Source organism: Corella eumyota, chromosome 5 (assembly GCF_963082875.1).
Source record: "Corella eumyota chromosome 5, kaCorEumy4.1, whole genome shotgun sequence".
Lineage (NCBI taxonomy): Eukaryota > Metazoa > Chordata > Ascidiacea > Phlebobranchia > Corellidae > Corella > Corella eumyota.
This window is the reverse complement of record NC_137494.1, coordinates 1,141,337-1,154,307: the sequence shown is the minus strand read 5'-3', so window position 1 is coordinate 1,154,307 and position 12,971 is coordinate 1,141,337. Positions and strand designations below refer to the sequence as shown.

Sequence of the window (12,971 nt, the reverse complement as noted above, 5' to 3'; positions counted from 1 at the left end):
TCAGTTCAGCATAAAAGGGACTTTATTTAGCTTATACTATTTCTTGATTTATACTGTAGTTTTAATCAGATACCAACATGTTAATCATGGCACCGGTCATTGTTTCAACTTCATGTCAGTTAATTTACTTCCAATAAACCCTTACAAAAATTATTTCTAAACAATCAATTATTACAAAAATATATTCGACTTCGTTTAAACTTTTTTAAATGTAGGGTAAATAGTAATCTTAATTTTATTTTATTTTTTTTTGTATATATATCTTTATCCTCGATATGGGAAAGTCGAATGCGCGACCTAAACATAAAGTAACATCAGTTACTCCGACCCAGTCTCGAGTTGCCTGTGGCAGTTTGGAATATTATAGATTATAATTGCCTGATAAATACGCTGCTGATTAAGTGCTGGCTCAGCAGGAGTTCATACCGTTTATAGTGCCTTACTCAAGGGCGCTACAGCATGGGATCAGTGGGGATTGAACCCACGACCTCATGTGTGGTGTAGCAAGTGTTCTTACCACTACACCACACTGCCGGCTATTACAAAAATATATTCGACTTTGTTTAAACAATTTTAAATTTAAATGTAGGGTAAATGGTATTCTTAATTTTATTTTTTAAATATCTTTCTCGTATAAGATTAAATGGATTTCACTGCTGCAAGAAGAAATTTTTCTTACTCTTGTACCTCTTATGGATGCTCTTAAGTTAGCTGCAATTATTAATTTTCTACCCAAGTAAATTAACCAAAACTATAGCTGACACCATATGAGACTTTATCGATAATTATGGAATTTTTTTTAGGGGTTTATTCGAGAAATAAAAATTTAATAAATAAGATTTTAAACTAAAATTACATTATAGTGCACACTAAAATAAATTAAAGATTTTTTTCGACATTAAATAATTATTTAAAATTATTAAATACTAATTAGCAGCAAATGAATGTTTTATTTTAAAAATAACAAAATACTGAATAAAAATAGCAACAAAATACTCAAAGTTCAGAAGATTTCATTAATAAAAATAAAATTTGTTGTTCTTTTAAAATAATGTTGAGTAAGAAAAGGAATACTGACAATGTTTCGAAATTAAAGATTTAAAATTTATTTAAAAACTGAACAAATAAATTACTTTACAAATATAAATGTTAATTTTTTTTACATTTTTGAAAAAAAATATTTAACTTTTATTGATAGGGGTAAAACATTTTAAATTTAATATTTTTTTAAATATACACATGTTATTATTGGTGTATTATGTATAAACATTAAAGTTTTGGGTTGTTTATTCTATTATCAAGTGATTAAATTAACACATAGGGGCAAAACTAATTGTAAATAAATTCTAATTTTGGTTTGTGTGAAAATAAAAATTTGCATTTTTGATTATATATAAGTCTCTGGTTAAAAATAATTTCTTTATTATACAATTAAACATCTTTATTTATTTTATTTATTTTTTTAAATTAAAAGTATTAGTGATCATTAAAAAAAGGGTTTATAAAATAATAAATAAAAATCTCAGTTAATAATTGAAATAAAAATCGAGGATAAAGCAAAATTTATGAAGCATCCAAGCGTGTTATAACTGAAATCTGGGGATTCCCCAAATATTTTCAAATATTTGTTTTGTTTTTGTTGATTTTTCGCTTGTTGTTATTTTGGTTTGTAGACAGACTTAATATTTATACTTTATATGCTTGTTACAGTTAAACATTAAGTAAATTCACATTTTTATATTTACTACTTATTCTATAAGCAACTAATATTAGTTGGGCTTACGTGAAGGATAAGTAAAAATTATTTAATTTTTATAACCTTAGCAACGGTTTATAAAGAGAATATTATTGTTTAAATTTTATGTTTTTTATTATTATATTTAGATTGTTTTGCTTAATTATGAATTAAGTTATGGGAAGAAAGTGATTTAAACTAATTTTAAACAATTTAACATCAAATAGAATGTTGGGTCCTCAATATCAATCTGGTAGTAAATATTTTTTACTTTTTTTAATAAACTTAAGAATAAAGTAAACCCTAAATTAACAGTACTTAAACTTAACTTTTCGTTTATGTCTGACATAAGTTAGCAATTTTTAAATACCAATATGATACTAAATTTTAAGAGTGGAAAAAAAACTAGGACCTCATATTGTGAGGGAAATTGTTCTAACCACTACACCATGTTGCCAATTAACTTACATTTACTTTTCCATTAAAGGTGTTGATCATAGTTTTGAGCTGGATCAAAGTATCTACCAACCAGCTACTCCAGCTTTCCACTTCCGGAAGAGATTTGGGGAGATTGATTGGAGGAAGTTGAGTTCAATTGATGTGGATCGAGTGGCAAGAGAATTAGACTTTGTTACTTTACAAGTAAGAATTTAACTTTTACTAATTTAATATCTTTATTATTATGCTAAAAAATGTAAATGTAACTTAAAACTATTATGTATATATATATAATAACTTAAAAATGTTGCCAAAAAATTAGTATGCCGAAAAATTGTGTACAATAGTATTGTGTCTAGAATAAGAAATATACTAATGAATAATTCTTAACTTGTAGGAAAACATATCTACGGTTACATTCTGTAACATTGATGCAGTATCTGATATTGATCCACTATTCTCGAAACTATTCAAGTTGGCTCAATACACGATCGAATATCTTCTACATTCACAGGTTTATACAACTGTTAAATTTACCTAAAAATTTGTAGTTAAGTTTGGTTTAATAACTTAAACTAGTGAAACCTTTGTTTTTATCCAAAAAAATACAAATTTTCACTATTATATAAGTACTAGTCGAAAAATCTTTTAAAAGTTTTTTAAACATTATTTTATATTTACATTTTAGGAATATCTTCAGTCTGTTGTAGTTGATCTTGAAAACAAAATCACAGCTGGAACAAATGAAAGGGATTTATTACAAGAGCAAGTTAATGAAGCTAATAATGAGGTGAAAAAACTTAAAATAGAGAACAAGAAACGAAGGAAAATGATTCAACAACAACAAAGATTAATTGAAGCTGGTGCTGCTAGTTATTACCAGGTCTGCTTTGAAATCAGAATTTATTTTATAATAAACAGTAATCTATATATTTTGAGCTTAATGGGTAATATAACTATATATGTCTTATTTAAAGGCTTACAAAATAAATAAAACTGCCATTTGTGGTGTCCGGAAAAATATTGGTTGCAAGCTGCAACCATACAATCAATAAGTAAAATGCTGACCTATGGGTGGGCTATCAACTAGTGTTAGATAAATCTAAAAGCAATACTTCATTAACTACAGCGTGCGTTTTTATTGCATTGTTATATTGTTTATGCATTATTTAAAACATGTTGTTAAATGTGGAGTAAGGCAATTTATTCTAAATTCTAATTTCAGTGTCCACATTGTGACAAAGCATTCATGAATGCTAGTTTTCTTCAAGGACATTTACAACGAAGACATCCTGAAGCTGCTGCATATATTGGGGATGTTATTCGTGAGTTCTAAATTTTAAAATATTAGCAACATTTGGGGTACTGGTCAATAACTTTCAACTAATATTTGGCTGTGATGTGATAATATACCTGTACACTACAAACATAGGTTTTATTTATTTAGCAGGCCTATAAATTGGATATACACACATACAATATTCCCTTTAAGCTCAATTTTATATAGATTTTTATTTTTTTATATGTTTTTTTAGGTATAGCATAGGTATTTATAAAATAAGTTTAAATATTTTTTTAAATTATGATTTATTTTAGAACACTCTCAGAAAGAACAAGCCAAACTTGGAAGTAAATTAAAAGATTTGGAATCAGATTTGCAGAAGGAAAGAGATCATTTCGCTACCAAACTAAGAGAGGTAACCAATTTGTAAATTCAATTTTTAGCAAGAATTCAAAATAAATTTTTAGAAATAAAACAAAATTTTTGTTGTCTTTCTCTGAAATAAAATTTTTTCCAAAATTCTTCTTTTTTAGGCTGAGGAAGATAAGAAGAGATGGGCTGCAGCATCCAAAGCAGAGATGGATGATTGGAAGAGCAGGGAAGTGGAAAGATGGAAGCAAGAGATGGAGGGAATGAAAAAGAGTTTTAATGAGGATATCACAAAACTGAGGACAAAGGAGGCAGAATATGAAAAGGTGAATTTTTCGTGCCTATTTATAAATAATGAAGATTGTTGGACAATATATATATGTCCGATATATAGGCCTACAAAATTAAGAAAAAACTGCTGTTTGTAGTGCATGAGTAAATTATCACTGGCAAATATTAGTTACAAGTTGTGACCATATTATGACAAATAAAATTCCGACCGAAGGCCAAGCTATTGACTAGCATCTTTAATAAGGCTTGATGGTTTTTATAATCGAGATTTTCGGAATTTTTTTTAGCTGTTTTTGTTTCGTTACTTACTCCACTTTGTCAAATTAATTTTAGACGATTGTATCCTTGAAAGAAACAATGAACCAAGATCAATCAAACCTTGGTGATTTAGTCGATGATTTCCATGAGGAACGAACAAAAGTTGAAGCACATGACAACAAGATCCAAAAACTTGAAAGGGAACTCAAAAACAAAAATCAACAGGTTTGGAATTTTAATATTAATTTTCAAACAGAACTCTGTTTTTTCAGCAACATTTTGTTCAGATTGGCAATCAATTTTATTTTAAAATGCATCATTTAAATTAATATTTATTTAAATCAACCCCAGATTAGATCAATGGCAACAGATATTGAACAAATGAATGAAGATCATACAACCTCACTTTTCAACCAGAAAAACAAGATCTTAAACGAACAAGAAAAAAGAATGAGAATGTTGGAGAATCAGGTAAAAACTTTGGGAAATCTTAATAAAAGATTTATGTTTTGAGTTGATTTTAGTGTTAAGTATAAATGAAACTGCTAAAATTAAAAAATCTCTTTCTCTTTTTCCTGAAAATCTTTTTTTCTTTTTAGTTTAAAAGGAGAGAAAGTCCTAAAAAGAACCAACCAAGACCTTCAGCTAAGGTAAAATAGATTTTGTATATTAATATAGTAGAGCAAAATACAAAAACAAAGTCTTATATCATTTGTTATAATTTCATAAAAACTACAATTTTTTTCTTTTTAGATTGAAACACCTGAAACAGAAGGTAGTAACTTACTTATTATTATTTAATTTAAAGTACATAAAAATTAAAAACAATATTAAAATTATTTTTAAAGAAAGTGAAAGTGAATATGAACATGACGCAGGATTGCCGAACAGAGTTGAAATGAAGAGAAGATTAAAAGAAGATTTTATTAAAGTTATTCCAGCGATCTTGGACGATCGTATAAGGAGTTATGGAGTTGATCCAGTAAGTTTACGGAAAAATTAAATTTGAAACAGGGCAAAATTTAAGGTTCTACTACATTTATTTTTTATAGAATACCCAAAGGTTAATTTAACTATTAATACATCAGTTAGACTTATAAAATTTTAACATACGTATGCTTTGTTTTTTAACATATTTTAGTAAGAGATTAACATTAAAAAGCAAAATTTTGAAATCCACTAAACTTTTTTATAGAATACCAGAAGGTTAATTACAATATTTTTACAATAGTCAAACAAATAAAATCCAATCATGATTAATCATTGTTTTTAACACTATTTTTTAGAATATCCAAATGTCAACTAAAGCTATTTTCACGTCAGTTAAACACACAAAAATTTAACATAAATATTACCTGTTTTTTAACATTATTTTATTTTTTAGAATGTCAAAGGAATAACTCTTAAAACTCTCACTAATAAGTTAATGGTGTTGAGAACCGAACGACAACAAAAATCAAAGAATTTATCGAATTATTATCCTCAAAGACAAGCTATGGTGAAGAAGGTTGATCTAGAACTACAAAAAAAACTTGGAGGTAATCAAAATATTTGTATCCAGTAGGGGGTAAAAAGGTACTAAACAGAGGCATCAACAAGTGTATTCTAATAACAGTTTTGGTTATTGTAAAGGTTACGTTTTGTTGGATAATTTTAAACTTTTTTCGTGTTTTAAGGAAAATCTCATCCAAAAAAGAAGAAAGGATCTTCAGCAACTTTGCCCAAATCTCATGGATCGAACAAACCCAGTTACCATGGCAATCGTGGTGGTTCCCCCCAGCGAGCATCGACCTTGGGTAGACTTCAAAGGTCACAGGGACCTCCAGAGGTCAGAACACCACAGAGAAGGTCACAACAACCAACAGGGGGCAGACCAGCAATGCAGTCGACCCCAAAACCAGCTCCAAGAATGGAAAATAAGGAAGATGAAGATGATTTGTAAGTTTTTGGATAAAATGTAAAAAAACAACGCTCAAAATAAATTAATTTAGTTTAAAAAAAACTTTTTTAACTTTAGAACATCATGGGATAGTATTGAAGAGATAGTTCAACCACGTCAACCAGCAAACACCAATAAACAATCACCAAGTACCAGCAAACAACCATCAAACACCAGACCAACCAATTTTGATGAGGAATTGGATTGGAATTCTGATATTGAAGATTTGTTATCAGAAAATGAAACTAAACCCAAAACATCAGGTTTCAATTTTTCGTAATATTTTTAAAAAGAAGGGCGTTTTTTTTTGCTTGGTTTAATTTAAATATGTTTGATTTTTATTCAAACCTAGCAGTTTTATAATCCCCCAGGCTAATAAAAGAAAACAATAATTTGTGTTTTCTGAAGTAAAATTTAAATTTTCGGTCGTATTTTATAGTTTGTTAACAACCGGTCAATTTACCTAATTTTTTGATAAATTTTTTTTAAAGGTCCGACTAAAGTATCCCAACTTGCCTCCACAATTGAACACAAACTAAGCTCCAGAAAGAAACCACCAGTGGGTGCTGTTGATCTAACTCCGAGACAAAATGATGTTCAGGTAATTAAAATAATTAAATTTATTGAAATTTGTAGAAATTAAAAATTGTATTGAAAATGTAATTTTTTTAGAAAATTTTATTAGTGTTGTTATATTTTTGTATGTAAAATGTTGTTATGTTAATTTGTTTTAGGTATTATCAGATGATGAATTTTTTGCTGTTTCATCTCTAGAGGAAAATCAACCAAAACCAGGTTAAATTTTAACTTTTAAATTCTTTTAAAAAACTCCTGGATTAAATCCCTTCCACCACTCATTGCTTTTTGGAGTAGCAGAAAATAAAAATCGATGTTATTAATAACTTTTACTAAACCCAACTAATTATAACAGATGCTACTATTAAATTAACAATATACCAAACTGAAGTAGTCAATTTAAATGGTAACTTTATAATTGGGCTTTGTAGTTAGTTAACCTTCTTCTTTTGAGGATAAACTTAAAATAATTAAAATTAATTTAATTTTAGTTCCACGTGGTCAGGGTGGTGTGCGACAGAGCGTGACAACGAATTCTTCTCACACTTTTGGGACGAGTGTATGGGGTTCAGGTGGGTTTAGAATTAAAAAAAAAATTGCTTTTAATCAAAATTTTTTTAATTTTTTTTAACATAGTTCGTTAGTGTGGTATACCGGCCTTGACATTATATTATAAACGGAAAGGTTTCAGGTTCAAGCCACACCACTGCCTCACTATATATATACGACGTGTGTACAAATAGCTTAAATACGTCACAATAGCACAATCTTTCCAATAAAAATACTAAACTCTATAAGGCCAAAGTAATATGGAAATTAAAACTTTTTATTTAATTTTTTTAGAACACAAAAACGTGAACCAGGGAAATGAGGGTTCTGATTGGGACGAAGATCTCGATCTTGACGAAATAATGACGTAATTGGTACGTCATCACTTCGTTATTATGATTTATAATTAACTTAAATTTAGTCTCAACTCAGCTTATTATTTAGTAATTTTTGTTTAACTTTTTACTAATAAATTTTCACAACCGTTTTTTTACACAAAATCTTATAAAATTATTTAACAAAAGTGTTTTTTATGTAATATTTTATAGAATTTTTTTATCACCTTATACTGAAATGCAACCTCCATACAAATAAGCAGCCTTTAACATATAATATTTTCATATAACTTTACAATTGCACAAAGTTACTGTAGGACAAACTATATGTGTGTGTTATTTAAGTAATATCTATGCTGTATTACACTGTATATTTAAATATAACCATGTAGACGTAGATTAGATTTCATATATTCAATTGTTTCTGTAAAATTTGTACCATTTTAATAAAATATTGATTATTTAAATTTGTGTATTCAATCTTTTGCTTAAGATATACTTATATGTAAAAAATTCTCTAAGAAACAAAAAGCAAAATTATTTTAAAATTTCGACTCTCATTCTGTATTAACGATTACTTATTGCTTAGTAAAATTTATACATCTTACAAAATATATTTAAAATTAATTGATTGATTAGGTTTTAGTTTAACCACTTTATATGTTTGTAATGTATCCAAATCCTATTTACGTTAAATGTTACGGATTTAACTTAGGTTTGTTTTATAAAGACTTTATCTTAATCAGATAACCAGATAATATATTGTGACACAAAACGGCACTTCGTCACATTAAAACATATTAATATCATGTAAGGTAATACCTTGTTTAAATACTTTTAAAATTCTAAGAAAGATTAACATTGTTTGCACTTGAAATGTGGTTTGGGTTATAATTAAGTGACGTCACAAAACCTTCTATTATCTTCCGAATTAATGACGTAAACATATTTACCACAGAATTATGCCCAAGCTTAAAATTACTAAAAAAAGAACAAAAAACATCTTTATCTTTACTTAAAATCAAATATATTTAAGTTTATTTCGTAATTTCTTTTAATAAATGTGAGAAACGGTTTTTAGAACAAAAAATAGCGTTGTTTACTTTGATTTTTATTCATTAAATTCTAGATTTTTCGAAGAAAAAAGAAATATTTGTGATTAGCCTGTAATTTAAAGTAATATAAATACCCTCAAGCAAAATATTATTCGTAAAAAAAACAAATTTTTATTTAAATGCTGAAATTAATGCGACTGAAATTTATTTAGCTAGAAACTTGGCGTTGTAAAACAGGCTAAAAAATGATTTTTAAGTTTTTATTATTATTTTTATTTTGCTTACATGTAAGAGGACAGCCTACAAAGTAAGATTTTTTTAACCTTAGTATATTTTATGTTGTATATATGGTAAAATCGTATTTTTTGCTTGTTTTAGTTTATATGTAGATTTAAAAAAGTGTAGCCTTAACTAAATGAATTATTTTTACCTTAAATTAAGAAAAATTTACTAAAATGTTATCTTTTATACATGAATTTAAATTATTATATTTATTTTAAATTCTAACCTTTAAATTTAAATTTTTAGTGAACCAATCACAATCAGTATAACCCCTGAGCCGGAAATGACGTCAGAACCGACCGAATCACCGGAGAAAATGACCCCTGAAATGAGGGAAGCTGTTATGGCCGGTGTAGCAGAAGAAACTTATGTTTTATCAGGTTTAGATTAAGCTAAAAAATAATTGGAAAAATTTAATGTATTTATGGTTTACTTTTCATTAAAATTATTTTTTTTTTATAATTTTTAGAAAGTCAAATTGCCCAATTTGTTGATGGGCATAATAAAGAAAGAAGAGAAGTGATCCCACCAGCTTCTGACATGTTATTAATAACTTGGGACGACGAATTAGCTAGAATTGCTGCTGAATATTCAAGTTTATGTCTATTCCGAAGTAATATGGTAAGAAAAGAAGTGAAGTCAATGCAAAGATGTTAAAATTAGGCATTTATTAAACTTTAATTGGTTCAGAAAGTAAGGTTATAAAGCTATTTTTAGTATTTTTTTACACTTATTTATCCTTAATGTGGAAAGGCCGACTTCACGACCTAAAAATAGAGTAACATTAGTTACCTCGGTCCAGTCTCGAGTTGACATTGGCAGTTTAGGATATTATTAAATATTGCCGCCCGATAAAGCATAAGAGCAGTGGGGATCGAACCATGGACCTCACATAGTAAAGTCAATATTTTGATTTTATGGGTGTTTAAATTGAATATAGAATTATGGCAAATTACAACTTCACCTATCTTTTTTTTAGGATATAAATCACAGTCGATTTTCCTCTGTCGGTGAAAATATTTTACTCACCCAAAATATTGCTTACGGAGAAAACTTCCCCACCGTGGCTGTAGAGTCATTTTCGGACACGAAACCGTTTTATAATTACACCACGCGGGAGTGTGCCCACGCGGAACAAGCTTGTTCGCGGTATACTCAAGTAAATAATTAAAATAATTGTCCTAAAAATTGTCAATTTTTTGTTGTATACCATAATAGGTAAATGTGGTTAATTGTATAATTATAACACAAATCAAAATTTAATTTTCTCATTCTGAATGGCTTAAACCCATCAAATTCTTTGTTAAAAATGCGTACAACAGCGCAAAAACACGTGTATTTAATTTTATTATATTTAATATAGCTTACACCTTAAATTTGTGGTCACATTTATCTTAAAATTCTATGACAAACCTTTTTTTGCATTTAGCAAATTCTAATTACTGTCAAAATGTACTTATATGTGACAGTCACCGTATTCTTATGACGTCACATTACATCTTATATGACGTGATAAAGTCATTTATTTACATCAAAGCTGTGTATTCATTTTAATTAACCAGCACTCCTTGTTACAGGTCGTATGGGCGACTAGTTTTAGGCTGGGCTGCGGTATTACTAGGTGTGCCACAATTACTGTAAATGGAGTCACTCGCAGAGATGCAACAATAACTGTTTGTAATTACGGGCCGCGTGGAAACTGGATCAACAAGTACGTTTTAATGATTAATAATGTCATTCTTTGTGTTGATATATATGCGGATTTGTGATGGTTTAAAGCTTAAATGTATGTTTGTTTTGGTTTTATTAGCAGGAAGCTTAAACTGAATTAAGTCGAAATATGTTGAAGAACTACTTTTAATAGAATACGCCCACTTTGTATTTTTAAATTTTTTTCTACTTCACAAAATAAGACACTTTTGTTACATTTTAAGCATATTAACATTACCACCATCTTTATCGTTGAATTGCCCTTCAATATTTTAAACTATACCCTAACTGATTAATATTCGTTGTAGCGATCCATATGTGAAAGGGCAATCTTGTTCAAATTGTCACCCATCGGATACTTGCGATCGAGGTTTATGTGCCAACGCAGCTCGGGATGATGTTCCTCCTGAAGGTAAGAACTAAAAAGTTTGTTTCAATTTCATAAAAAACAAAATTACAAATTGACTGTTAAATTAATTTTTTTTTTAAATTTTAGTAATCGAATGGTTTCCTTGGCAACCGTGGTCTGAATGTTCGGCCACATGTGGGTTCGGGTCCCGGAGAAGAGACCGGGTTTGTAGTTCGTTTATTTCATCCGAATGTGGGGGTTCTAGGACCCAGGTCAGCTTTTTTTGTGCCCCTGTATCAGTTTGTCCTACCGTTAACGCAAGTAAGTTGTGTTGACCAGATATAGGTTTTCTTTAAAAGCAAAAATAAATTGATTTTTGTTAAAATTAACTTTATTTTTCAGCTTGGTCAACATGGAGTAACTGGGGCGATTGCTCTCGCTCTTGTGGTCGTGGTGAAATGTTCCGGACCCGAAATTGTAGCTCCGGGAACACCCGGCACTGCCCCGGAGGAGCCCGGTTAGTTGCACCATGTAATACACAATCTTGTCCTAGTAAGTAGACAAAAAAAAAAACTTACAACTTAGTCTCTAGCCGTTTCATTACCTAATTTCCCACATTTGATTTAGCTCCAACGCCCGCAGAAACAACCACGCGTGTTTCGTCAGGTCGGACGGTCGCAACAACGTCACCTAGCAGCAGCAGTAGCGAGGGTGAATGGACACTTTGGTCCAATCTAGGAACATGTTCTCACACGTGCGGTACTGGAAGACAAGTTCAAACTAGACGTTGTAGAAGAGAAAATTGTGTTGGTGATACAATAAGGTTTACCGATTGTGAAAGAAGAAGGTGTCCACCTTCCAAAGCTATAACTCCAGGTAGGTTTTTATTGTAAAAAGGCATTTATATAATAACAAGCCAAAGGCAACAGCATATACACTTAAAGTAAAGTCAGAAAACATAAAATAAAATTGGGTTATGCCCTCAATTCATGTCAAAAAATTAGAAAATAACATTCTTTAAATTTGTTACTAATTTGTAATTAATTTTTTGTGGGGAATTAGGAGGTGGTTTTTAATCAAAAAACACAAGTAGGAAATATTAAAAGAAAAATTCTTGAACCACAGGTACATGGGGCCAGTGGGGTGAATTTACGGAATGTAGTAAGACATGTGGGGGTGGAATTCGTCACAGATTCCGAACTTGCTCGACTCCCTTAATGCGATGTTGTGGGGAAACTCACTCAACTAGAACATGTTCTCCGAGACCCTGTCGTCAACCAAGTACATAGAATAAATTTTTACTTACTTTTTAAAATGTCTCAAAAATATTTGCTTAAATATAATTCAAAATTGATTAAAAATTTAACCCGTATTTTACAAACGCTGATTTTCGTCAATTTTTAGTACGAGATTGCTAGTTTAAATTACAGTTTAAGAAATTAGTAATTGACCAAAACGCGCATAAGCTTTTATAGTTTCTCTTTAAATTATATTATTGATGTTATTTTGTTTTAAAGCCTGGTCAGCATGGGAAACTTGGTCTGGGAGTGGAAAACCTGGTGAACAAATATCTCAAGTTCGAAGCAGATATTGTAGAGGTGGTCCACCTGAAGCTTGTTACCCAAAAACTACCTAGTTTAACTTTTATGTGCTTGTTTAAAAACCATTATTCGTACTAAAAAGTATTCGTGCTAGTTTAATTTTTGGCATGCGTTTTTTCTAAAGTCATGAAATTGTTCGACTTTTTTATTAATAAAAACATTGTTTTACAGTTGTGGATATTTATCAAGTTTTAATTTAAGC

General features: G+C 29.3%; 2 protein-coding genes across 2 annotated transcripts; both read left to right on the top strand.

Annotated features, from left to right (window-relative positions):
* The first annotated feature begins 1,882 nt into the window (after positions 1 to 1,882).
* Positions 1,883 to 8,205, top strand: LOC145752649 (cilium assembly protein DZIP1L-like). The gene is made up of 19 exons (XM_082568953.1): positions 1,883 to 1,988; positions 2,223 to 2,377; positions 2,571 to 2,687; positions 2,862 to 3,056; positions 3,399 to 3,498; positions 3,770 to 3,870; positions 3,989 to 4,150; positions 4,449 to 4,598; positions 4,725 to 4,844; positions 4,973 to 5,023; positions 5,127 to 5,148; positions 5,222 to 5,355; positions 5,758 to 5,911; positions 6,050 to 6,311; positions 6,391 to 6,575; positions 6,804 to 6,913; positions 7,047 to 7,107; positions 7,380 to 7,460; positions 7,732 to 8,205. The coding sequence occupies exons 1-19, from the start codon at positions 1,964 to 1,966 to the stop codon at positions 7,806 to 7,808; spliced, it is 2,262 nt and encodes a 753-aa protein (XP_082425079.1). The 5' UTR covers positions 1,883 to 1,963; the 3' UTR covers positions 7,809 to 8,205.
* Positions 8,206 to 9,041: 836 nt separating this feature from the next.
* On the top strand, positions 9,042 to 12,933 carry LOC145753232 (uncharacterized). Its single transcript, XM_082569633.1, has 11 exons — positions 9,042 to 9,134; positions 9,356 to 9,489; positions 9,579 to 9,730; positions 10,089 to 10,268; positions 10,687 to 10,820; positions 11,128 to 11,231; positions 11,316 to 11,489; positions 11,571 to 11,720; positions 11,796 to 12,044; positions 12,294 to 12,449; positions 12,686 to 12,933. Exons 1-11 carry the CDS (start codon positions 9,073 to 9,075, stop codon positions 12,802 to 12,804), a joined length of 1,614 nt encoding a protein of 537 aa, XP_082425759.1. The 5' UTR covers positions 9,042 to 9,072; the 3' UTR covers positions 12,805 to 12,933.
* The last annotated feature ends 38 nt before the right edge of the window (positions 12,934 to 12,971 follow it).

Excerpts from the sequence above, each read along its gene's own strand:
- LOC145753232 (XM_082569633.1), top strand. The coding sequence starts at position 9,073 with ATGATTTTTAAGTTTTTATTATTATTTTTATTTTGCTTACATGTAAGA. Across the intron at positions 10,269-10,686 it reads CTTGTTCGCGGTATACTCAA|GTCGTATGGGCGACTAGTTT; the intron begins GTAAATAATTAA and ends TCCTTGTTACAG. Across the intron at positions 11,721-11,795 it reads TAATACACAATCTTGTCCTA|CTCCAACGCCCGCAGAAACA; the intron begins GTAAGTAGACAA and ends CATTTGATTTAG.
- LOC145752649 (XM_082568953.1), top strand. The coding sequence starts at position 1,964 with ATGTTGGGTCCTCAATATCAATCTG. Across the intron at positions 2,378-2,570 it reads TAGACTTTGTTACTTTACAA|GAAAACATATCTACGGTTAC; the intron begins GTAAGAATTTAA and ends CTTAACTTGTAG. Across the intron at positions 3,057-3,398 it reads GTGCTGCTAGTTATTACCAG|TGTCCACATTGTGACAAAGC; the intron begins GTCTGCTTTGAA and ends TTCTAATTTCAG.